The following is a 26,182-nucleotide window of genomic DNA, read 5'->3' on the forward strand; positions in this document are numbered from 1 at the left end:
GCCACGTAGCTTCATTGTTTTACGATTGTGTTAAACCAAACAGAGGTTGCCTAATAGTTCTTCGAACAGACTGTGGAACTGAAAATGTGACCATGGCGGCCATGCAGCGTTAGTTTTCGAGGAAATGGTAACGACGACTAAGATGGATTAAATGCAAATAGGTACGGACCGTCCCCCGAAAACCAGCGCATATCAGGATGGTGGTCATTTTATTGGCATGACAGATCAACGGGGTGGCTTAGTTTTTTTAAAGACTTAGTTGAAACAAACATTGGAAGTATCACAATAGGTCATTCTAGGACATTTTAGTACAATCCCATGGTACTATGATAAAGCAGCAGATTGAAATGACTTCCACCAATTTTTTGGATGAAATTTAAGTACAAACAAGATTGCAAAATTGGTTGTGCACAAAAGCACAACTTGTGATTACTTTGATGTTGCATTTGTTTTTTTTAAAAGGTGCTCTACTCTTTGAAATTTAGAAATGAGATACAATATGGTAAAGTGAAACTTCATTCATATCCTACTACTTCACCTAAACATGAACAAGAACTGTAGCGACCGTCTTTTGGTGTGAAAGGAAGCGCAAGAACGTAGAACTACAATTCATCAGTCTGACAATCCAACTGAAACTGTTTAATGCATCCACGGTGTACCGGGAATTACAATCTTAACTTTCTGGAGACGGCTTCAATAACCGCTATCAGAGACTGTGATGAACCACAGCGAAAATAAAGGCTTCGGGTGAGGCTACAGAAACACTAGCGTAGTCGAACGCTATTTTAACCACGGGGAGTTCTCACAAAAAGTCCCGTATACAAAAACTAAGGCATTACGGGATGCGCCACGCAGTACGACTGAGGAGGCGTTACAAGAACGATATCGCAACCTTAGTTTTCAAAAGACTAAGGAAAGTGTTTTAAAACATCATTTACTATACCCTAGTATTTATAAAATAATGCAAAGGTGACATTCTTATTCCTTGGCATTTACCCTTTCAAGTTAAACATGAACAAGAACAGTACTAAGACCTCAGTTAATTTCAAAAGACTGGGGAAAGAGTTTTAAAACATTATGCATATGCACATCCCCTGGTATTTTTAAATGCAAAGGTCACATCCTTTTCGAAGTCGTCATATGTGTCATGCACCACTGGTAATAGCAACTGGCAGGAACATGCATTTGCTTTTGGGAACCTGGATTTTTCACCACGTTTGTTCATTGCTAGTATGTTTTGTAATGACCAGCTCGTCTCTGTCTGAAACACTTGAGGATCATCTACTGCCACAGGGACATTTTCTCCTTCAGAATCACTACTGTATAGCAAAGGGCCAGGGATTAAGGAGCCATAAAGCAGATCTGCATCACTGGTGGAACGGGAACCGTCATCACATGTTACAGAATGCGCATATGTATGAGGAACACCAACAGAGAGGCATTACCTGTACTGTTAAAAGGTAACAGGTTATGTGAATTCTTGTACCATCTTGTGGTGTATGTTTTACTGCTAATTCAGTTTCAAACATCACATTAACTACCTGTATACCATGGCTAAAACTGAAGTGAAATGACAGTTTCCAGCACTACCAAATTTTGCCCAAGGTTTAACTTTGGTGAGAGCCAGGTTAATTTTTTCTTGTTCAGTGCAATGTTTACCTTTATTGAGTGGTAAGATGATCTGTATTACTACTGAAACTAACATCAACATCAGATCTTGCGGGGTATATTTATGTTTTTTAAAATGCACTACAAAAGAACTCAAAGACAGTGTGTGTTATTACAAATTGAAATGTGGTGGATGTTTTACACCCAGTTCACTTTTAAACGAAAGATGATCAATTATTCTAAAACTGCAAGTCAACAGTAGAATAAGGCAAGTCAGTTTCTTGATTGGCCTAATGCCTACCTTTACTGAAATGGGAGTTGATGGTCAGGTGTAGAGAATGTCTTGCCACGGATCGGAGTTGGCACATCTGGGCCAATAAATTGCATCAGGTCTATATTGATTAGCACGAAGGGATCATCTTCTTTCTTCTTCTGCCCTCTTCCCTTGGAGCCACTTGATCGAAAATGAGTCGACCTCACTTCGCTTTCCTGTGCAGCATAATTTTTGAAGCTCGAGTATTTTGCTGCACCTTTATCTGTTTCACTTACACTAGAGTCGCTTTCTGCTTTTTGAAAAAGTTTTCAAACCGGCTCCACAGCCAGCACAAAACAATTTTTCCAAGCAAAATGACGAACTAAGATGGCGGGAAAATGTAAAGCATGTCAGCGGTTGAGCAATGGTGGGTTTATGATTCGTATAGTATTAACATCCTGCAATACGTATCGGAAAATTTTGTGTTGTGTTTCGCAAATGTAGAGTTGTGTTTTGGAAGATTTGCGTTGCGTTTTGCAAATACTGAGTTGTGTTTCCATATATTGTGTTGTGTTTCGATAATACCGTATTGTGTTTCGATGGCATTGTGTTGTACTTCGATAATACAGTGTTGGGTGCAGATAATACTGTGTTGTGTTTGGAAAAGTGTTTGTTGCATTTCAGACATTGTTTATAACGTTTGCAGATATGGGCCACGGTAGATAAGATAACCATATCTAATTCCAAGTCACGAGGGAGGTTAAACCACGTGCAGTTGCCTCGATAGATTGCTTTGAAAATGGCAAATAGATCTGCGGAGAACACTTCTCAGGGGTACGTACTCTGTTGTTGATGTCGATATTTTCATGAATGAATGCGCTCTAGATTCGCGCAAGTTCGTTCTGCGATTTGGTTTCCTCTGGTTTGTTTCGTTGCGCTGTCATCCCTTCGAGGTATATCGATTGTTTATTGGATAACATTCAAATTCGCAGCATGAAATTTGCAAAAAGTTTGTTGAAGTTTATACGCTGTTACTCAGAAAAAATTTCAAGTAGTATAAAATGACTGTTCAGAAAGAAAAATTAAGGATTGACGCCGACCCGAAGCGTTGGCTTCACTCGCGTGGAGTCAACCTTTTTCTCTAGCCCGCCTCAAATTTGCTGACCCATTCTATTGATACACACAGCTCAGTAGTGGTTAAGAGTTTTAAAGGATAAAGTTTTAAAAAAAAATGTATGTATTTTTCGATTTTTAAACGCTAACAAAAATATATTAACAGTAAGTCCATTCCGGAAGATAACGCCACAAACAACAGAAAGCTCTAACCGTGATGAGAACACTCATGAATCACAGCGCACCAGAACTCGAATTTTTTTTCGTTTTTTGTTTGTTTTTTTCTTGATAATATTGCCCTGTAAAGAAATATATATAGTATATTTTTGCACACATCGCCGTCAGCACATAACTGGCTAAATGCTAAGGAAGAAATTTACTTTATAGCATATCATAAAAAGGAGTAAAATCTAAGAAGTTTTTTCTAGCTGGGATTTCCTGGCGCGCCGCTGCGAACACTGCTATCTACATGTATTAGGCAGCGAGAAAATAAACACAGACAAGCAGAAAAAGGTCTTTACTCACAAATCTCTTTCACTATTTATGACCGATATTACACCTCGTATCTCAAGTTGATTTTTAAGCAAGGGAAGTTATGACAAATGACAGTGGAGTTGAAAATGTAAACGCAATGGAATGCGCTACGAGAAGAGGTATTTTACTCGTTGGTAATTTTATTCCGAAATTCATTATTGATTGTAAATGAAACATTCACGGGAGCTGAGGGAAGACACCATCAAAACGAAAACAACATCGACGGAAAAATTATCAGAAAGTTAGTCAACGGACCTTGCACCCACTATACGGTGTTAATTCAGTTCGAATTGGTTGGCTTTTTCGTCACGATTTTTTATGGTTCACGTTAAATCAAATCTGCAAAGGAAAAGATATGTCCAATCAGGACAGGTTAATTTAACTCTGTTGAGATTCATTCTCAAAATTAGTATGTTTTAAGATAAAAATGCATGGTCTAAAATTAACCAACTCTCCAAGAGAGACAGAACCAGATGAAAAAATCATATATAAATAAATGAAAAAATAAAAAAGGTTCTGCCTTTAGATAACAACAGCCCAGATAGGACTGACTACCCAAGAGAGACAGAACCAGGTGAAAAAAAAACGGAAAGGTTTTGTCTTCAGATAGCAACAGCCCAAATAGGACTGACTACCTAAGAGAGACAGAACCAAGTGAGAAAAAGGAAAGGTTCTGGTGATTTTAAGCATTTACCATCTAACCATCAGAGGAATCAGTCCTTTTCTGGTTTTGAAGGCACAGAAGCAAAGGTAAACCTTGCTTTGCTGATAAAACGGTGTAGTCATCATCATTTTCGGCTCACGTTATTAAGCAGTGAGATTTATCGCGCGTCATCATATAGCTCTAAACAGAAATAATCAGGCATACAACTTTACCTTATCGTCGAATTGGTCAAGCCGGCGAGTAGTTCCCGCGCTTACCTGATGTTTGGGACTTCCTTATTGGAAATTATACTTCATACTTAAAGAGTTCCTTAGTATCGACGCCCGAAATGTATAATCGAAAAATCTACCCAATCGTTTCAAGCGATAATGATACTCCTGAATCTCCAGAACATAACGCAGTCGAAATCTCTCTCGAAAACAAGGTCGTTGCTGAGCGGTTCACCGCCTCCTTGCTGACTCTTGAGCCAAAGGTCTGATCAGAGTAGAATATTGGCTAGTTGTTACAATTTAAGTTTGGCATTGTCGTGTCAGAACAGATAATCGCTCTTTGTGTCAGAAATCAATGAATCTGTAGATCACGGACATAATGTGACGGCTACAACAACTGTTACTTGATTGTCACGTCACACAGTTTAAACAGGCTATCCTCTAATGTCATGACATGTTTAGGTTTAGCTAGGTCGTTCCTGTCGCTGAATCAATCTGCAATTGTGAAAATTGTCATCCCTGCTATGATTGCGTAATTATTCCCAAAGAGAAAATTGCGCGAAAGAGTCCTAAATTTACGTAACACTCGCTGACGTGCAAGCCGCGCGGATCCTCGCGTCTGTTTACATTTTAGTTGTCAACGTTAATTACCTTAATTTAACGTTCGAAACCAAACACCTCGCTTTCACTTGCCTAGAGGTCACGTGCTTGGATACTGGGCAACAACGCAAAACTGGAGGGCAAGCGTTCCAATACACAAAGTTCATAGGAGGTCACGCGCATATGCTTGAAAACGATATTTTGCTTGACTATAGAATGCTGGGCCCAATCTGAAGTTATATTCTGAGCCAGTGGCTCGGTGGCTCGGTAGTCAAAAAAGTCAGACTGCCGAGTCGCCGAACCGCCGAGCCACAACAAAAGTTCTTGTAATTTCATAAAGCATTTATTTTCTCGTTCTTTTAAGAATGATTGCCGAGGCAGTAAGCCGGCGAGCCACTTCATAAAAATGGCTCCATTGGGAGTGATTCCAATCAACCCCTTAAGGGTTGTATTACTCTTATAAGTTGAGTAGTGCTGCGATTGCAGGAGTAAAGAGGTAGGTGTCTGAACAAATATTTGAGTACAAGTCAAGATCAAACGTGTGCTTGGGTATAGCTTCTTGAAACCTTCTGGCATATGCCTATTGATATCATCTCTTGAACGCCAGATCATATGACATCCAAGCAAAAAAATACATAAAATTACTCCAGGTGATTAATTTCCTACAAACTGAAGACCTATGTATCATTAATCTATAAGCTAAGTCCTGTTCAAATAATCCTAGTTTGAGGCGTACAAGAAAAATAAACAATTAATTTACAAGTAACATATTCCTACAAGCGGGTTTGCTCTCTCTTACTCCAGAAGCATAACAGTAAGTCATCGTTTCAGCACTTGGCTGAACAAACTGAAAAGAGAGCTGAATATGTTCATATGATGGGAAGCTGGTGTAAAATTTTTATTGAATCATTATTTGTGCCAAATCTCCCTGGCCCAAATTTATTGAGTGCCAATTGTTCAGCTGCTTGCCTTTTTATTTCTTCAATCTCTATTACAGCTTGGGTTTTTACCGCTTTTACTTCCTCTTGAGCTGCTTTAGTTTCATCTCTTCTTTTCAGTAGCTGTTTCTGCATAGCCAGTGGCTGTGCCTTGATGGACTGAATTTCTGAGTGCATACTGTCTATGGTTGGGCTAACCTCTGATTGACTTTCATGTTCATCATCACTCTCATCTGTTTGGGTATCTCTGTGAAGAGAAGAGTAATGTTATTAAAATACTTCCAGATTACCATGTGTAGAATAATGATTGATGCGCTAAATTTTAGTTGTAAATCAATTTTACTATAATGGCATTACTGGAATACTCACAATAGATCATCAATACCTCTCGACATGTCGAATTATCTTTCTTCGTGCTTTGAAGTTGGATGACCAATCAAACTTGAAAGGAACAACTCCCCCTTTGAGCAGTTGTCGACCAGATGTGTTGGGTAGAAGGTAGTCTTCATCTTTGAAGTGTCTTGACCCCACTTACCAGGGTTTTTTTTAACTCCGAAAAGTATTAAGATTTTGAAAGTTTCTACTTTGCTTCTCGTCAGACAAAGCTCTTGAAATAACTTGAAGTCTGAACCTTCATTTCCTCTAATTTTTAGGAGCCATTCCTCTCTCAACTTAGTATTTCAATTCGTGGTGATAGCATGAATTCCCATTGCATAGTGGAACACAACAATGGTAGGCTGATTTCTTTTAAGAAGTCAAAGGTTCGTCGGCAATATCGGCATTTAGAGAGACATGAACAATGCACGAAACAAACGTTTGTGCACGCAATCACTCGAAAAATATCTCCGCTAATCGACCATGAAATGCCTTTGAATCCCATGCAATTATCGTTTATGATTTAGAGTTTTCCTTTAGAGCCTTGAGAAGTCCTGATATCGCAGAGCAGAAGGAAGAAAGATGAATTTGAAAGTACAGACCATGTGTAGTCGCCATGTTTGTTAGCTGTTGTGTATTCATTTAAATGACAAACTCACTCTTGAATTATTTTCCATATTCTGTCTTTATTCAACGATCTACTATCTAATAAACTGATAAAATCATGTTACTTGATAAAAATACTTTTACATATTTCAGTAATCCCACAATGATATTACAAAAATATCACAACTTAAAAATTGTACCGAACCAAAACTTCTACACTAAAACCTTACTAGCTTTGTAGAAACAGAAATACCAGTACAAGCTTTTATCCGTAGAAAGTATTGTTTTCAAGGACACGTGCGTGACCTCTTATGAACGTTGTATATTGGAGCGCTTGTTCTCCAGTTTTGCGTTGAGCAAAGCTCGTCATGACTGAAAATATGAACATCTCCGTGGTGTTCTTTGCTGAAACTTTACCACGTTCGCGAAGAGATCAAAATCCTCTTCTATATTTAAAGGAAGAACAGCGCCATTTAGCCATAAAATACAAATCTATAATAAAAAAAAAAATTCCGTGAGGCTGCAGCTGTGCAATTTACAAGGTGTCAAGCATCGATGTTCGTAATCGATGAATAATTCGATTGCATGACATGACACCTTCCGTACAAAATATCGTGTGACTAAAGTTGTTTTGCAGCATGTTTCTGATGGAGAAAAAAAAGTTTTCGTTGAGGTTTCACTAATAATATTGGTTGCTGTGTTATCATTTGTTGGAATGCGTATGCAATCCACGCAAGTGGACTTAACTGACCGATTCATGACTGATTCATTGGGATTTTCAGTTTTTTTTTTAGATCGGTTTTGGTACCAAAAAATTTTGATTTTTTGGATTGGTTGTTCATTGTGGCTTGCGGATTTTCCGTTTTTTAGCATTTGATCTCCGATGTGGTGTTTGGATTTTCCTATTTGGATTCCGGTTTCTCTTCGACTCAAGCGGCCATCATGCGCTTCCACTGATCTCGAATAGCCGCGAAACCTGTGTCGGATCGGAGAACTGGAATGTGAACATTTATCAGTTTTGACGGTTTTGCATGCGGTTTTTGGTTTTGATCGCATTTTTTTTGTGTGTGTATGGTTTTACAGACCTTCCTTTTCGTTCTGTTCTGCGTCTTAAATTACAGTAGGACTCAGTTATTTCTTCTTATTTTTATTTTTTTAATTTTTCTGGATATAAAGTGCTCTTGTCTTTCTCACTTTACACTTGTATTTGGGACTGAAAGTGAGGGAATGGGGATTGTCTGTGCTAGGCAGCTTATTCCAGCCTTAGTCTGCATTATCGTGTATTAACTTTTTGATTTTCCATTCCTTCATGAAATTTTAATGTTCTGCAACACCTGTCTCTTCTTATTGAATCTTAAAAATGAAACAAATTTATTTGAATTTAAAGATGTCTTTATAATTTTGTTTTTTTGAGACATGTTAACGGATTTTCAATCTCACAAAATTTCAATTTAGGTGCCCCACAGTTATCAACGAGATTTGGTTTGATCTTGGCTGCCTCATTCCAGCTGTAAGTGAAATACTGAAGTAACTTTCATCAAATAATGACAACAAATGCTTACATACGGTAATGAATTGATTTAGCGCCCTCCCTCCAATTAGCACCCCCCTTCAAATAAACAATCCCCCTGGAAGCTCCCCTATTTCTAATAAGTGCCCCTATTAAATAAGCATTATCGTTCCAATAAGTGCTTCTATTATTCCAGTAGGCACCCCTATTCCAATAAGTGCCCCTATTCCAATAAGCGCCCTCATTCCAATAAGTGCCCTTATTTCAATAAGGACCCCTATTCCAATAAGCGCCCCTATTTCAATAAGACCCCTGTTCCAATAACTGCCCCTATTCCAGTAAGTGCCCCTATTCCAATAAGAGTCCCTATTCCAATAAGCCTCCCTGTTTCAATAAGTGCCCCAATTCCAATAAGTTTCTCCATTCTGTTTCAGCCATATAACACTGCTAGAGCACGTGAACATTGAGATTGACTGTTAAAGTTCATATTCCTCAATTTCTTACTAATACCTAATTATGAAAACAGAGGTCAACATCTCAGCCTCTCAACTCTTATGTCTGCATGAGTGCACAGTTCATTCAAAAGAATTATCTGGTCTCAAAATTTTGTGATGATTTCTGGGCTGATCTTTCTAGCCAGGAAGGATCCAGGGATGTCAAGTATGCACATTTCCAAGTCTTCTTGGTCCTTTTCCAAGAAACATCAAAACTTTGTTTCAAATTCTGTTTATCAAAAAAGAAATGAACCCTGTTCCAATAAGCTCCCTGGTTCAAATAGACACCCTCCCCTGGGGTACCAAAGGTAAATAAGTGCCTCGGGCACTAAACAAGATCATTACAGTGTATTACTTTGCAATTTTCCCCACCTCGACTTAGTAGCATTTTAAGTAATGTTAGCCTACATGCATCTGTTTATAAGACAGAAAGTTACAAATTTGATGATATTTTACAAAAAGCTTCACCTGTAATTTCATGCTTGCACTTATTTTTTTTTTTTGCTAAGGTGATTGCATGGGGGGAGCTATTAATAACATATTCCTGTTCTGATTTCTGAACCCTTTCATATCCAAGACCTCATTAGAAATTTTTCATACCATCTCCATTCCAATTCTTATGGTGTGAGTTTATAGAATTTGGTATTAAAACTATTTATATTAATAATGATTTATTAACTTACATTGTTTGTAGAGCATGATGAATGATGTAATGATTGCATGCGCTTTACAAAAAATATAAATCAAATCTAAGCATAAAATTAGCAGATACAATAAAAAACTGCTTAAAAATTACAGATGTGTTAAGAATGAAATACTATTTTAGATTTGAGGATATCTGTGTCATGCTAATTTAAAATAATGGGTCTTAAGCAAACAATTAAAATTGTCAACAGTACTCGCTTTTTCAATATATACATACATATCAGAAGTGAGTTCCAAACTTTTAGGGCAGTGACATTAAAGGGGTGATCAATAAGTTTAGCAAGACTTGTGTAATGGATAATTTAGGTGAATTTCATTGGTCAATCGCAAATAATAACTTGTTTCATATTTAATAGAGGTAAAATCAGTTATGTACCACAATGACATATAGCCCTCTTTGTGAAAAGCACAATTTTCAAATTATTCCTAATGCAAATGGGCAGCCAATGAAGCTTCATACACAGCGAGGTAATGTGACAGAATTTCTTTTCCATATTTCTGATGATCAACTGATTACCACCTCTACTGGCATATATATACATATATTTTTTTTCCTCATTTTTCTTATTACCTGCTTGGTTGGTAACATTGCAAGGAGAGAGTATGTCTTGAGTGCGTATGGGAGTGAAAGGGTTAATACAAAGTGTTATTACCTGTGGATCATAGCAAAGAATTTTGTTGGGTTGGGCATAAATTAAAGTGTTTCATTTACATTATACATCCATATAAACTGTATTTTATTTTCAGTTGATAATTATTATTATTATTATTCTATTTTTAAGCTTTTCATCATTTTTATACTGGCCTTTGTCAAGCGAAGAGTCAAATTTGAACCTCAAAACTGCAATTGTTATCATGGTTTGCTGATGTGAGTACAGAATTGATTAAAATTTAAATGTTCGATTTGATAGAGGAAAAAGCTCAAGGCATATATTGAAGGTTAACAACATATAGTCTGATCACTGTGTACTTATAAGTAGTTGTACCTAAGTCTAAGTGACACCCAGCTGCATGTAATTTTTTGAAAAAGTTGCTACCTGTTGTGCTTGTGTGCTTGGAGAGAGGGGGGGGGGTTAAGGAGGAGGGGCTAGTAACAAGCAAGGGGATGTGCTGCTGGTTTGGGTTGCATTTTCATGCCTGGATTTAAGTTACAATGGGGTTGGATTTAAGCTATAATGGGGTTTCATTTTCAATAGAGTAACTAAAATGTGGATTAGCACATTTTCATGATTTGGAAAATTCTGGCACATTCAAGTAGGGATTTACAGATGGGAAGGTTCAGGTAAGATTCAAATGTACCAGAATGTTAATGCACTGTAAGTAAAAAGTAAAGTGTTCTAAATTTAAGCAAACAAATGTGTTATTTCAATCTAGGATCATGACCTACTTTGTAGTAACTGGGGTTTAACAGAAATTGACAAAGTTGGAATCACAAAAATTACATTTCCCTTAAAGTGACTCACTTAGCAGATGGGGTGTATAACTGACCACAGAATAGACTATAAAGGGGCAGGTGTTCTTAAAGGCCAGTCACACATACCCGGCAAAAATTTACCTAAGCACCCCCCCCCCCCCCATCTATCAGGAAATTGTGCCATTTCAGTCTGAATATAGACACAGTGCAATAATATGAGACATTCGCTCATTGAATGGGTTTCCTGGGAGTGTATTTTAAATGAGCTATTTGAGTGTCACTGTTTTACCAATGTTTGTCTGGTTTCCTTCCAGACCATTTGATTTTTTAGGTGGTTTTAGCAACAGATTCACCATTGCTGTTATATTTGGAGCCACCTCTAGTACATGCCTGGATATATTTTTACGTCCAAAAGATGGAATTTTTCAGATGGCTGACCCAGCTGGATGGGTGCAGGGTAAGTGATCATGCCATGGCAACCTGATTTGGAATAAATTAAATGTTTTTGTTTTTGGTTGTTTGTTTATTTATTTTTTCTCACTGTTTAAATCAGTTGAGTGATTACAGTAGTTATAAGATAACCCAGTTGCTGTAGGGCAGAATTAGTTTATGAACAAATTTTAATGTAGTTATATGGAATTCAATGTAGTTTAAATGACTAGGAGCATATACATGTATGGTCAGTTGTGTTTTCAGGGGTTTGGTTTGCGTCTTAGCCAGCTGTTAGCATTGGTGCAGTGTTTGTTGTATTCTGCAGAGTTTGCAGCAGTGCTATGGTTGTTGGGACCCAGGGGCCATCCTCCTCCAGCAGTATGCCTTATCAGTGCATGCGTTCTTCTGCCATTGTGCCTGTGTTGTGTTTGCTGTTCTATACCATTGCATTGTTGTCTTTGTGAATAGCAGTCCTTGACATTTCCCTCCCCCCCAACCCTAACTGCAAGGTTTCTTGTGCAGCGTTTATTTCTATTTAATATTTGTTTTATTTGTTCATTCATTTATTTATGTTTTCCTCCTTTGAGCCATTTCACTCTAGTGTAATGGGTGCTCAGAGGGGGCTTGGCACAAGAGGTTTGTGGCTGGATTGTGGGTTGGGTAGGCCAGTCAGGTGTTCTAGCACCTTGGGCACTTAGCCTCCATTTGCGATGTGGGCATGAACTTGATATTAAGTTATTTATTTATTTGGAATATCTAGACAGGCTGGCTCAGTTCAGCTTTAAAGCAGGTTTAAATGCAGGCCTCTATGAATGATAACAAGGCCAAATGACCACACCAGGAGCCACATTTGTTACTCTTTAACTCATAAGATCTGATTATCAATGAATTTCTCCCTCAATAGCTGCTGCACATTTGCATATCCGTCAGTTATGAGAACTTTTCTGTCAGATCAAGGAAACATCCTCTACCTGATAAGTTTGAGTACTCTCATCACCTGTTTGCTGGATAATGTATGGATATTATGGGGAGAAGTTACCTGGTAATCATTTCTGGGAGTTAAAGGGTCAGCGTCCGATGCTTATAACCAGTACTGAGAGATGTAGGAGAGTACAGGGCCTACGGTTTATGATCCTTAGCCGAAAAGACTAGAATGTCTAACCATAGCAAAGGCAGCATGTTCTCCTGTTATTTTAAGACATGAGTGTTGTTGCAGTCTGGGGCTTGAACCCTCAACTACCTGCACAGCAAGAACACCTTTGCGATGTAGAAAGAAATGACAAGGACACATCCAAACTGGTTGCTAAACAACTTAATCTCCTAAACCCCTTTCCCTTCTTCTAGGAAGTTCATAGGGCTGCAAAACTTCACGACAAAAATTTATCTTTAAAATTAGCACTTTTAATCTCCATGGTATCAACAAATGCTTTTCATTCAGCTAATTTATTCTTGTTTTCTCGTCACCATAGCGTAGCACCATTTTCAGCATAAAAATACACACACCACCCACAATTCCTCCAACTGTTGTGACGAAGGGCTGATGCTAATGTCAGCTTTTAAACTCTTTATGGTAGCCTATTTACATTATCAACACAGTTGATAGTACCAAATAACCCTGTTATACTCTCACACTGACGCAGCCCTACAGTTTCTTTGAAAACTTATCTCCTTTACCTGCACAGCAGTCCAATATTCAACATGAGCAAGCAGAAAAAAAGAAAATTCCTCTGTTTTAATTAGTTTTTCAGGATATTGTCACTGTTCTTGTATACGGAATCCTGTTCTATCCAGTTTTTGCCTGTCTGACAACTGACAACAGATTGGTTGGGTCTTTGCTGGGATTTCTTTATGTTACAATCAGGTGAGCTAACTATTACTTTGTTTATGAATACCAATTTATAAAAACTATGAATTGTTTTTTCGATTAACAAATACATTTCACGGAACTCTACAATTACTGATAATTACTGGTAATTCAAATATTACTCTAATGTCAAATACTACTCTTGGCTTTGAAATAAGTGATGTTTGTGTTAGTTTTGGACCATGTTTTGTACACATGTAGTGGTAAGTAGGGAACACATCATGGCTTACATATGTGGAAAAAAATTAATGATTTGGTTCTGTCAGCTTAATTAATCCTTTTAGCCCCAAGAGTAATCAGCATGTAAGTTCTCCCGCCAGTAATATTTCTGAATTATTCATTAAAAAACATGAGAATAAAAAAAGCTCGCCAACCCAATAGGCTCTGATTACTACATGAATTCTCCTCATCAGTACCAGAGGAAATTTACAGTGAAGAGTCTGGAGAATATGGGTATTGATGCTAACCCTTTAACTCCCATGAGTGACCAAGACAGAATTTCTCCTTATAATATCAATACAATATCAAGCAGACAAGTGATGAGAATAAAGAAAAATATCATTTAGGGGATTATAAGTTGATCCAATACGAAATTCTCCAAACTAACATCACAAGAGCTGTATGGCAGACCATAACAAGAATTACTGATGAGATCTCATCAAAGGGATAGATGTAAACTAATGGACAATGAAAGCAAACCAGCATAATTAATTTCTTAGATTCGCCTTCAAACTAGGGATGGAGTTTCAGTGTGTAATATACTTGAAGGTAAGGATAGGGAGTATTCAAGGGAAATTGTATGTTTTTGATACTTGGCCTTTTTTGTTTTTGTTTCGATTTTTCTCAAGGTGACATTTAACAAATCAAACATGATTCTCCCTCAGTCTATAGCCTTATTGATCATAGAAATGATGCCAACAATGTTCAAAACTAAAGTGAATCTGCAAGGTGCAGCCAAGTGGTTTTACCCACATGTATTTCTACAAGAGTATAAAGGGGTGGAGGGGGGTGCATCAAGTATAATCGGGTTGAATGGGGGGTTGCATAGGGTATAAAGTAGAGAGTATAGAAAGTTGACTGTCAATAGCAGCCAATGAGTGAGTGTGTTTGTGCAGAGTGTGGTAGTGGGGGGGGGGGGGGTTGGGTGGGTGGGAAGAGGGGGTCATAAGGATATTACAGAGTCTTATAGGGGTGATCAGGTCAATTTATCATGAAAGAACCAAAATCCTCCTACCCACCCCTCTCCCCCAGGTGATGAATGATGACAAGCCCACATTTAGTTATTTATTAATATATATATATTTTTCTTTTATTCTATGTATTTATTCATTCCTTTTTTGAATTACTTTTTTTTTCACTAAGGAAGAGTACCAGAAGGAGTTATTTTACCTGGAATATCTGGGGTTAGTTCCAATCAACCTTTGCCTTGCATTCATTTGGATGAAGTTCGGTCTCCTGCTCTATCGTGAAGTGAGAAAGAAGTGTTTCCCATCTGAGAGCTGGGTAAGTCACTTGTGAGGCACACGACATACCAGTTTTACATCGGGCATGCGCGAGGGTATCAATTATGGCCGGCCGTGCGCCAATTTCCGCCTTAAAGGATAACATAAGAAGCAACCTCTATCGCAAAATAGGCGAAAGAAAATTGAAACGTTCTTAGAGATCTGCAAAAGGAAACAAGGTACGTAGTGATATATCCCTAACCTGCAGCGATAGATGTACATCGCTGAGTTGAAACGATATATCGCCCAGAGCGAAACCTGTTTGAACAGTGCAGTACTATATCGCGATTGTCTCAACCACAGCTTCTACCTTTCAGAGCCACATGAAACCAAACTTCCCGAAACGCGGGAAAACGTGGGTTACCAAGTCGATTTAGTTTTGAATCTGATTGGTGAAGAGAGTGGTGCGAGTTTTCTGGACCAATCACAGTGCGAAGTAAAGCATAAACGAAGCAATAATGGTTACCTTCGACATTTAAAAGACAAGTGTTCATATAGCACGATGTTTCGTCGATAAGTCGCGATTTTCGTGATAATCGTCTCACAGTTTTGTACGCTGACTATAAAAACCTTTCCGAGGATGGGGATTGGGGTGGAGTTGCTGCTTGCTCCCTCTTTGTACTTTATAGTTTGTCTGAAATCATGCCCAGATAAGGGTGACTGTTGTTAAAGTTTGTTTGAAATCTTTTGCTGCTGACAAATTAAAACTTTTCTTTTCCAGGGTGGCGAGGAAATCCGCAATAAGCGTTTGGCGAGTGAAATTGAAATCGCTCACATGACGGAACTTCTGAACCCAGGATCAATTTCGTAAGGAGTTGAAATTGACAATCTAGCATGTAAATTTTATTCAGACAAAGTGTTGTAAAATGGGTTTTTTCCACGGTAAGATTATTCGCCTGAGATATTCTCTACCGCTTGACAGCTTATAAGGGCAAAGGTTTATTCTAGACCGATACGATTTGTCGCTTGGGATTTTATCTGCGCTATGATTGATTCTGACATCGCACTCATAACTAATGCTCTTTTTTATATGACTTAGATACTACGAGCGCCTTGATTGGTAAAAACGCTACCATTTATTGCACTGGTTAAGCCATCTGCTTTGTTTTAAGTTATATTGTAAAAGCAATAGACTGCAATTTTTATCGGTTTACCAGCGTGAAAACCCACTTGGAATGTTAAAAGAAAGCGAGAAAAATTTGTTAATAAATAGCCTGAGGCGAGTGATCTACAAACTTTTGTCGTGTTCTCCCAACAACTTAAATAGGTTACTATGCCGGTAAACCGATAGAAAGTTCGATCTGTTGCTCAAATAGAAATGTTCCGCTCTTATTGTTAAATAATGAAGGATTAGTAAAGCCAATCAGACTGCAGAATTGTTGACCAAACACTTTAAGATTTATACTTGAATCTCTTAATTCACTCATTACTCTTTGTGATTGGTTTGGAAAGCGCTCCAATCAGTCTTGATTCCTTTGGCCTACGTGTAAGGCTGTCATGTTTAGTTAAAAAGAACGTGTACGTAAAGAAAAGGGGCGCCATTGATCACCAGCGATAACATAGACGTGGGATTGATGCATACATTTGTGACGAAGGATTCAAGTGATATATTTCTTTCGTTTTTGCATAAGCTCAGACAGATTACAATGATTCTCTAGTTATTCGGGATCGGTGGTATAATTCCCTTTTGTTTTGCTTCAAACAGGGGAAATAAGGTTGGACTAAACTGGTTTTCATGTCTGCTTTGTTGTTTCTACAAACCAAGGAAAGGTAAATAAATTATATTTTGTTCGCGCCATGTCTTTGAGCCACGAGCAGGAAGCATTTGAATAAGGAGATGATTTAAATGACACCCAGTCGTTTTTTGTTAAAATTTGTTTTAACTTTATCTGAATTTCACTTTTATTTCTTGGATTTAGATTTCAAATTTTCGACACAATTCATTTCAGCAACGTTGGTTAGCGCTTTAACGATCTTTCAGGTGAGTTGGATAATTTTTATTGATTTAAGTATTCTACATTTGCTTTCACTTTTGGTAATACTTTGATGGCAGAATGACTGACTGACTGACTGCCTGACTGACTGTGCGACTTGCTGACGAAGTGAATCACGCTGTCTCCATGGTCATCGTTATCGTCATTGTTTTCGTCACCGTTTTCGTCACCCTCGCCTCGGTCATTTATCATACTCATTACTGTTTTTGTTTTTGATTTCTTTCTTCATAAATACATACATACGTATATACATAGATGCATTTTACGAATTACTTTCGATACAGATTAAAGTTTCCAGGCTACAGGTAGGGCGAGTCCTCGAGTTGACAGTCAAGAGCTTTGTTTATAAAAGTTGTCAGATGCAGAAGATCGGGTGTTATGAGAATGGATCTCACAAATATAGTGGAGGAGTTTTTGAATGATTCAAAGTGCAAATCTATGTCTAAAGTCGAACATCAAATTAGCTGTAAGTTAATAGCGGGAGAATTACAATGGTAAAACAACAGCACTAGTACATAGAGGAATTGCATGCTGGCACTCTCTTCCAACTGATGTTTTACTTTCTACTTAGGTCTTCATGGCAGTGTTTTCCTTAATGGAAGAATTAAGAGGAGCATATATTGAAGCATACATAAATATTGGTGACACCAGCTCGGCTGATTTTGAAGACGTCCTCTATAGTAAGTTTTTCTTTCTGTAAGCTAGAAAAAAACTTGTTCCAGGTGTTTAGTTAGAAAACCATGCGTGGTAGTAAAGTTAAAAGCGCGATAATATCGATGAAGCGAATAACATAATTTTTTGGTCGGGTCGAAAGTAGAGAACGCAATCTGACCCAAACCTCCCTTCTGATTTCTATCCGACCCAAACCTCCTTCCTGTTTTCTACCCGACCCAAACCTCCGTTTTCTACCCAACCCAAACCTCCCTCCTATTTTCTTCCCGACCCAAACCTCCTCCCTATTTTTGACCCGACCCAAATCTATTTGAAACAGACCAGCAATCAAACCGGAAAAACTATTTCGAACGACATGTGAGTAAAAAGAGTTGGTTAGATGGTTAATTTTTATTATAATTCTTTTTTTTTTATCTATTTTCTTTGCAGGTGGGTTAGAAGCAGGACTTGTCTTGTCTGCTGTCATTTCTCTTTCAGTGTTGCTCCACTTCATGAAATGCCATCGGTGAGTTTTCATCATAATTTGGAAATGCTGAAGCTTCTCCTGAGTCAATCATCGTGTGCTGAATTTTTTTTATTAAGGAAGACTTTTAAGGCTGCATCTATTCACGGGAAGCAAATTTATACATGTAGGACGTAACAAATTCAGTGTCAAGGGAAAGTGATGAAATATATATATATATATATATACACATATATATGTGTTATTGTTGCTGTTTTTCATTATTTTATAACTGTATTCTATACTGTTTATTAAAATAAAGTATTCCGTGGCAATTATGCACCCTTGCAAATTGGAGTTGTTGTTGTTGTAAACGATTTCTGGACCCATGCGCTCACGTCCAATGTTTTAAAAATTTATTTCAGAGAACACGTCCTTCAGTTTTATCAAGGGCAAGCAACATTTCCAAAGGACCTACTCTCGACTCCTGCAGCTTCAGTGGTACGTACTGTGGTAAGTTTAAGAAACGACGACGGCGATGCTATGAACAACGTTGGTTAAAAAATTAACTTATATTTTACCTACGAATCTCGCTGTCAAAATATCTCGAAACTGAATATGGAACACAGTTTCAAATTAGAAATGGGAGTTTAAAAAAAACTGTCGCAGTTCACGTTCTCCAGACAACGGAAAGGTGGGTCATTTCATGTTGTTGTTTTGCAGATTTACGCAAAGAAATTTACAAAGATTTTTCACCCACGTACACAGCCGTTGTTCTACTAATTAAACGTTTTGTTTCGTGTCGTTCCCGTTACCGTCGTGACTTTCTTAAACTGCTTGGCTAGTCGTTGTAGTCGGGATGGATCCTGGAACAACAAATCCATTTTCTAGTCTTTTGAAGCTTTCAAATAAACATCAAAGCCATGCTCCCTACATTTTGCCGTTTCTCGAAACAAAAGAAACAAAAAAAGAGAAGAAACTGGGCCCTATCCCTAACAAGCACCCTATTTCGAATAAGCGCTCTTCCTTGAAGTACCAAAAGTAAGTAAGTGCCCGGGCACTAAATCGAATCATTGCGGCATGACGATATTGACGATAATGACGATGATAGTATTAATATTTAAGATACTACTACTACTATTACTGATAATAATAATAATGATGATGATGATGACAATAATAGTGTTTGGGAAAATGATAACCATAAAAATGATAAGGATACCACAAGAAAACGACAGAAATGTAATGATGATGATGGGAAACAGAAGATTTTCAAGAACTCCAGACCCGGAAAAATGTGTGAGTCCTCAGCTGGACCTTAAGACTTCCGTTTACAGTGTAATGAACAAGTTCTTAATGACAAAGAATTCGTTTACAAACCAATCCATCTACGAAGCTTGTCATGTGACAAGTGTCGTGTATGTCACTAGAATAGTTATCTCCAATATCTTGTGCGTAAGTGTGTCATTGTTTTTTTCCTTTTTATTCTTGCTAGGGGGAGAGTCTCCGATTTTCTGGATATCAGATAGCATACACATTGATTGGTATAAGAAAATGAATTTGATGTGACACAGTATCTTAAATGCAAACCTTCTGTTTGTCCCTTTGTTTGTTTGATTGATCGATATCAGTATCTGAACAATTGCCACCTACCCCTCCCCTAACCCAACAACAGTCAACTGATAACAAGTCAGGGTTAATGTTGGGTTAGGGGAGAGGTGGGGGCGCAATTTCTTAGATAATGACATTGACCTTGTTTGAACATGATACAAATGTACCGAAGAAATACGCAATAATAGGGATTTGAAATTCTGAGAATAAAGTTTGGTCCTTTTAGCGGTTTATTTAACGTTTTTTTTTCCCCAGTGACTTTTATTCTCCTACAGAGTTGTCGCGTTTGAATAGATGTTTATGTTAGATTCATGAAACGAAACCTTTGTGTTGTTGCCAAAACTTGAATTTAAAGAAATTCAGATTGTTTGTGATCTAATCATAGCTGAGAAGCAACGTGGTCACTATAGGGAAGTAACAGTTTTTCATAAACCTGCAAATTTTAAGTCATTGTTGATACTATCAGATGGGCTCGTAATTACGCAGTGCTCTTGGTGCAAATGTGATCTCACCATGAAGCTCTTTGATATTTTATCTTCATTTCTTCTCTAGGTTTTGGGATCCTGACAACGTTTCTGTCAACTGTGGCTGCTGCTTTAGCAATCGTTATCGAATATCCGGAAGAATTGCTCACCCCAGAATCATGGAAATATTTAAGAGAAACTGGAATTGCTTTGTTGTAAGTTTTACCGATGTATTTGTTGTATCGATTTGAATCTTAAGAATGAGAGTCATATGACTGCATCAAACAACGAGTGTTAGAAAATTTACTTCTTACAAGCTAATTTGTTAAATGATAAAAATACAATTATAGTTAATCTTCAATATCGTAAGGGTTTCTTTGTATTGGTGTCGGAAAAAGGAATGGAAATATTATATTATTTTTAGTTATTTAATGCAAATTATAAAAAGGGCAGGTTGATTACTTCTTACTCCTTCATGGTAGTCTTATCTTAAAGGTTGAGTTTGACGTTTATAATTTGCATTAAATGACTTAAAATAATATAATATTTCCATTCCTTTTTCCGACACCAATACAAGGAAACCCTTACGATAATGTAGCTTACCTATAATTGTAATTTTATCATTTAACATTGTGATCGTTGTGGTCATACTGAATAAAAGGCGGGAAAACGCGAGTGACCAAATCACAATTCGTTCAAGTTTTGAATCTGATTGGTAAAGATGGCGCGAGCTTTCTGGACCAATCACACGGCGAGGTTGAGCAAAACCAAACCAATCACTGATTAATTTCGACACTCCATTGAAAAATACTCTACTACATGTTCAATCCAACTCTAAACATTGCTTATGCATCAAAACAAGATATAGTAACATATTTGCTCAGTCAGAATCTCGTGGCTAAGCCGGTTTCATATTGTGAGACCACTAGGCTTTCCGAAAGACGCAATCTAGTACTCATGTAATGTTGTTTTTACAGACCAACTTTGGCCTTAGCTATTTTCCTGATGTTGTTCCAGTTGTTTCTAACACATTTCGTCTTCCGTGACTCGACTTATCCGAACATCACTGTCACAATTGATAACAGGTATCGTTGTATATCAGTCTCAGCTGAATTTCTTGTTGTGTGATAAGCACGCCCTGAACAACTGATCTACTCATGGCAAACACATGTAGACATTTATGAGTAGTACTAGACCTGACAGAGTGCAGTCCAATTCGGTCCGTAATTAATCAAGTGATTGACAAAATTATAACAGCATGCATATAACGCGTATAATCACACAGGCATGTTGCGATAAATGGCCAGTTACAAGCACAACGTGAACTATACACTGTCCCATTAGTGCACTAATCAAAACTGTAGCAAAATTCTCGAACGTGATTGGTTATCACCAGCCCGATTTGAGCACTAATAGGACAGTGTACGCGTCATGTTTGTAATTGGATAGTGTAAAAGGAAAGATAAAGGGACAGTTAACATGTCATGCCTGTGTAAGTGGACAGAGCATGATAGAGTTTTTTTTTTTTGTAAAAACGTACAACCGATGTCTAGTTACTTTCTCAAATTTTCTCGATCACTCGTATGATTACAGACCGAATTGGACCCCGCTAAGTTCTATTACCATTATAAATTGGGCTGCTAATGACCAATGGCGTAGCAAATTTTATCATTGTGTTGATGGTAAATTTCATATGCTATTGCATGTTTAGTCATCAACTCACGCCTTGCCGAGAGAACGTTCGATACAAACCTACGGTAGCTTAATTGAACGTCGACGCAAAAACTTGCTGACAGAGACGTCTCTGATAAAAAGATATTTGGCATATATCTACATTGTTATCACTGTCTGTATGTTTATTGTTGTTGTTGATGTTGTTGTAGTGGTGGTGAGTGTTGTTGTTGTCTTCGTTGCTGTGATGGTTGCTCTTGTTGCTGTAGTTGTTGTTGTTGGTTTGTTGTGTGTTGTACTGGTTTCTTCCAGGTTAATTAGTAATTCTCTTATATTCACATCTTGCTAATGGGTCACTAAGCTTAAAATACTCAGCCCGTATCGTGTACATTTTATTTTTGGTCTCTTTCTCTCTCTTTCAGGCGGCTATTCTCTGTCATGTCGTACTTTTTCTTCTTCTACAACATAATTCTTGGAATTTTCTCTGCTTTCATGAGAATTCTAAACGGCATACTTTTAGGAGTGATATTCATCTCTCGTATTGACCGTTCATCACTGATGCAGGGTTTTCAGGCTTGGGACAAAGGTACGTAGCAGGCATCCAGTACTAGCAATTAAGTAGTAGAGGCTATGTGAAGGGAGATATACAACATACAGACCTATTCTGCTACCAAGATGCTCACTATTTTTTAAAACAGCTTTTAACCAATTATTTAATGTCGTTAAGACTTCGGCGACGCACGGAAGGTCGAGCAAGATCAAAACAAATCGCCCAGAACGCAGGAAACGGTAGTGGCTTTATACTGATTCGTACTAGCTTCACGTCTGATTGGTCGAGAGGATTGCACAGGATTTATATAGTTTGCATTTTGCTAACTAAAGCAAATCCTGTGGGATGCTGGACAACCTTTGACTTTCACTTTAAAGTTTCTTAATTTTCTTTCTAGCTTTTGTCGCATACCTTGGTTTTGTGACTGTGCTGGTTGCCCACAGACATCCCGTGATGCTGGTGTTCTGTCAGTTGCTTATTGACAGACAAAAATATTACCAGCCCTTGCAAAAGCGTAAGTAAACTGTCTCCAGAATCACGACTCGGCTGGGATAATGCATTCCTAGGATTCTGATTTGCTTGATTGATAGACGGACAGATGAGCGTACGCACGCATGGGCGGACATCGGACGAATGGGAAACTGGGGCTCAGAGACAATTGGCACTTTTGTTTCCCTAATAAGATCAAAACACAGCGCGGTTTGTGTACTGGCAATCGGTACTTAGCAACCAATCAGAACACTAAATATAATCTTTTCACGGAGGGCAAGCAATACATAATTTTCTTTTCTTAAGCGTTGTTAGTAATGTGAAATCGTGGAAAATTTGACAGAAAGCGTACCCCATTCCCCAAGTCAGATTTGATAAAAAATGGGCATTATTGAGAAGAAACTTACGATGCGAGCTATGTTCAGTCGGTTACTATTCTTTTTATATTCATTCTGTGGTAACGCGGGAATAGTGAAAGCTAGTCTTTCTTCCCTGCCCCTTTGCACAGTTTTTTGAGCAACTAAAAAGTATCTCGCTGATAGTTACTTTTCAAGCCGACCTTTAGAAAGTGATTGCATTCTGGGTGATATAGAACAGTTTTAAGTCTTTCATGAGGAGAAAAAGAAACATCCCTACATGTGTAACCTTTTTTTCACCTTGAGTCTGAAGTGCTTAAGCATTAAAATTAGTTTTCAAGTACCGTGTTTTAAGGCATCTTTTTTGCCGCCGGATCTCCGACAGAGCCTTTATATCGTAGGTTTAGCATCGAGGTAGGACGCTCTGAAGGTTTGTAATATTTGTTTTAAAGGACTTTTCGTTGCCATACCAAAAAAATAGTGAACGAAAAAAAGACATTTTTTCTCCCTTCTTATTCAAAGCACGAAAGAAATTTCTTTCTTTTGGCCTATTTTTTCTATTGCTATTATTCCTTTGTTGTCATGAACTAATTTTTTGAAGGGTAATTAACTTGAAATACTGACAAAGTCCCTCCGAATCTCGTTCAAACCTCTTAAACGCAGCTTATATTGCCGTTCCTCTCTCTTGTCTTTCAGGCTTTAGTCGGGAGTCCCGTCGGCCGCGCATGTCTCAAAAAGCTGTCAACCGCTGGTTCCTGGCCGTGACTCTCCTACGCAACCCATCTCTTGTCAAGTCCCGTCGCCAAGGCCGCCATATCACAGCGTCTGTTGTGACTCATGGAAGCGTCAAAGTTGACGTTCAAATGTAAACTCCGCTCTACATGGTTCACTTTGCCGAAGATCTGCTATAGTTTGGGGTAAAGATCACAAAATGCAGGGGGTTCCCCTACTTTCATACTACAGTATGATTCAGTCTGTATTTATTTCGTTGTTTTGTTGTTTTGTTGTTTTTGGTTTTTAACTTTTGTTGAGTCAAAATATTACTCCCTTAATAGTGCCGCCTTAAATTCTGGGCTAAGCTTTAAGTCTATTAAGCGCGTAGATTGTGATGGAGGAGTGAGAGAGGAACCGCACAAAGTGCGTATTAAGATTAAAAAATGTAGATTTTTATTGCTGGCTTCGGAAATGAGAATTATGTTATCTGGAAAGCATGGAAAGGCAAATTGTAGCATTTGCAACTGAAGACGGCTCTTCTGTAAATCTATTTCTCTGTGAACGATAATGGATTCTAAATATTACTTAATTTTTTTGGTACGTTTGTATTTGATTTTTTTCTTTAAGATAATACATCAAGTATTGGAAATTAATATATCCAAAATAGAGCAAGCACTTTACTTTGGGCTAAAAGCCAAGTAAATAGTTAGGAAGAAAAAAAGACAATAGAATAATAATAAATATTGCGGTTTGCTTTAGTGTTTTAAGCGGGTTTTTATCATTCTTATTGTTGTTATTATTATCATTATCATCATCATTATTATTCTCTGTTATTACAGAGCATTTAAAAAGCTATGAAGTAAAAAAAGTAAAACGTTGTTGCACGAGACAAAAAATGTTGTGAATTAATAAGGTCCGTATTTAGGCGAAAGATTTGGGAAGGGAGGTATGAGTTTGGAACTGAGGAGCACAGAACCAGCGGCGAGAGAGAATACGTAGTTGGCAGACAGTTGTGAGCATTTACCCCGCAAGTGTTTAGGCGAAGGCAAATATCGGAACTATTTCTTTCACACGTGCGAATCATTTATATTTCGATACAAGTCTTGATTCAAACATGGACTAAAAAATTCCAGCAATAAAAAAATTGGATTCTTGACTAGCAGGCTACAAGAAAGACTTTGCGCGGAGGGCTGACATACCGCCATTAACCAGATAAGAGGAGCTCAGAGCGGGCTTGCACGGCTCTGAAGCACTTTCATGAAAATATTGACAGCATTGTAATTACTCCCGCAAAATATTGTTAGCTGAACTGTCTGCCATTTTCGAATCAATCCATGAAAACTGAGTGTGTTTCAATTTTGGCCTCCCTTGTTTGACAGCTTGGTACAGTTAGCGAGTTCCAACATCGTGAAGACTTGAAGAAAAAAAAACAAGCGGACGTGAAAAGTGAGATGGAAGTGAAATATTGGATTCGCGGAACTACCGGCGAAACCGGATTTCATTCAATTTTGTTTGCTCGTTTTTATCCGGGCGGGGATCCCGGCCGATATCCCGCTGGCACCCTGGTAGAAATTTACTGACCGGCATCCCGAGAGAGATCCCAAGAGGTGTTCCGTGGGAATCTCGGCGAGAACTTGCGAAAATCCCGGCGTACACTCCAGAGGGCCAGAGGGTAATGACATCAAGGAACTCGTCTCTTTTTCTTAGCTTATAGTTAACCATTTCATTCTATCATAAATTCACTAAGAAAGTTCAATCGAGCAACTGTGTTTAACGCGTGACTGAGTGTTATGACTGAGTGTTATGACTGAGTGTTATGACTGAGTGTTATGACTGAGTGATATGACTGAGTGTTACGACTGAGCGTTATGGCTGAGCGTTATGACTGAGCGTTATGACTGAGCGTTATGACTGAGCGTTATGACTGAGTGTTATGACTGAGTGTTATCACCGTTTAATATAGGTGAACAACAAAAAGAGAACAAAACAACATTTAACACCATAATTTATCAATTATTTTAATGTGGAGCTTATTTAAAAAATCGCTCAAAAATGTATCGAACGACATCAACAAAATGATGATGCAGCGTAAAAACATAACAATAAATCAGAATTCTAACACTCAGACCTCTTGGTAATAAACCAGTGGATGATTTGCGTAATTTTCTTGCATAATATTTGTTAGATACAAACAGTCTTAAGAGGGAAGATAATCTGCAACGCGTTGAGGATATTCGAACTCTAAATACTGACATTGATTTTGGGAGACAAACATGGAATAAATTTTACTTCAAAGAGAATTCGTTGGTTTATTCGAGTGGTTCCGCCCTAAGTGACCATTCTATACAACCCGAACAGGCCGATGGGACTCAGTCAAGGATGACCACAACCGCTTATC

The 26,182-nt window shown here is 38.0% G+C and overlaps 2 protein-coding genes and 1 long non-coding RNA gene across 5 annotated transcripts; 1 reads left to right on the forward strand and 2 right to left on the reverse strand.

The window, feature by feature from the left end:
- Positions 1–500: 500 nt before the first annotated feature.
- LOC149045011 (uncharacterized) lies at positions 501–2,411 on the reverse strand. The gene is made up of 2 exons (XR_016186948.1): positions 1,910–2,411; positions 501–1,450 (listed from the first exon to the last, which is right to left on the reverse strand). It is a non-coding gene; the product is annotated as an uncharacterized LOC149045011 (long non-coding RNA).
- On the forward strand, positions 2,163–24,680 carry LOC113685778 (stimulated by retinoic acid gene 6 protein-like). 3 transcript variants are annotated; one of them, XM_089207569.1, is made up of 20 exons: positions 2,163–2,288; positions 2,568–2,695; positions 8,356–8,410; positions 10,392–10,477; positions 11,338–11,480; positions 13,196–13,316; positions 14,039–14,087; positions 14,682–14,822; positions 15,543–15,628; positions 16,527–16,591; positions 16,741–16,802; positions 17,387–17,495; positions 17,917–17,992; positions 18,355–18,430; positions 19,425–19,473; positions 20,093–20,219; positions 20,982–21,089; positions 22,098–22,261; positions 22,623–22,739; positions 23,767–24,680. In XM_089207569.1, exons 2-20 carry the CDS (start codon positions 2,661–2,663, stop codon positions 23,937–23,939), a joined length of 1,842 nt encoding a protein of 613 aa, XP_089063695.1. In that variant the 5' UTR covers positions 2,163–2,288; positions 2,568–2,660; the 3' UTR covers positions 23,940–24,680. The 3 variants fall into 3 exon arrangements, with proteins under 3 accessions (XP_089063695.1, XP_089063696.1, XP_089063697.1); XM_089207570.1 differs by lacking the exons at positions 2,163–2,288; positions 2,568–2,695 and adding an exon at positions 3,539–3,627; XM_089207571.1 differs by lacking the exons at positions 2,163–2,288; positions 2,568–2,695 and adding an exon at positions 5,248–5,477.
- LOC113685779 (uncharacterized) lies at positions 5,700–6,912 on the reverse strand. Its single transcript, XM_089207714.1, has 3 exons — positions 6,897–6,912; positions 6,305–6,449; positions 5,700–6,166 (listed from the first exon to the last, which is right to left on the reverse strand). The coding sequence occupies exons 1-3, from the start codon at positions 6,910–6,912 to the stop codon at positions 5,851–5,853; spliced, it is 477 nt and encodes a 158-aa protein (XP_089063840.1). The 3' UTR covers positions 5,700–5,850.
- Positions 24,681–26,182: the final 1,502 nt, after the last annotated feature.

The sequence above is a fragment of the Pocillopora damicornis genome, chromosome 5, assembly GCF_964200805.1.
Source record: "Pocillopora damicornis chromosome 5, jaPocDami1.2, whole genome shotgun sequence".
Taxonomy (NCBI): domain Eukaryota; kingdom Metazoa; phylum Cnidaria; class Anthozoa; order Scleractinia; family Pocilloporidae; genus Pocillopora; species Pocillopora damicornis.

Coding starts and splice junctions, on each gene's coding strand:
- LOC113685778 (XM_089207569.1), top strand. CDS start 2,661: ATGGCAAATAGATCTGCGGAGAACACTTCTCAGGG. Junction 19,474..20,092: donor GATAGCATACACATTGATTG/GTATAAGAAAAT, acceptor TTTCTTCTCTAG/GTTTTGGGATCCTGACAACG. Junction 22,262..22,622: donor TTTTCAGGCTTGGGACAAAG/GTACGTAGCAGG, acceptor TTTTCTTTCTAG/CTTTTGTCGCATACCTTGGT.
- LOC113685779 (XM_089207714.1), bottom strand. Junction 6,167..6,304: donor ATAATTCGACATGTCGAGAG/GTATTGATGATC, acceptor TTCTCTTCACAG/AGATACCCAAACAGATGAGA.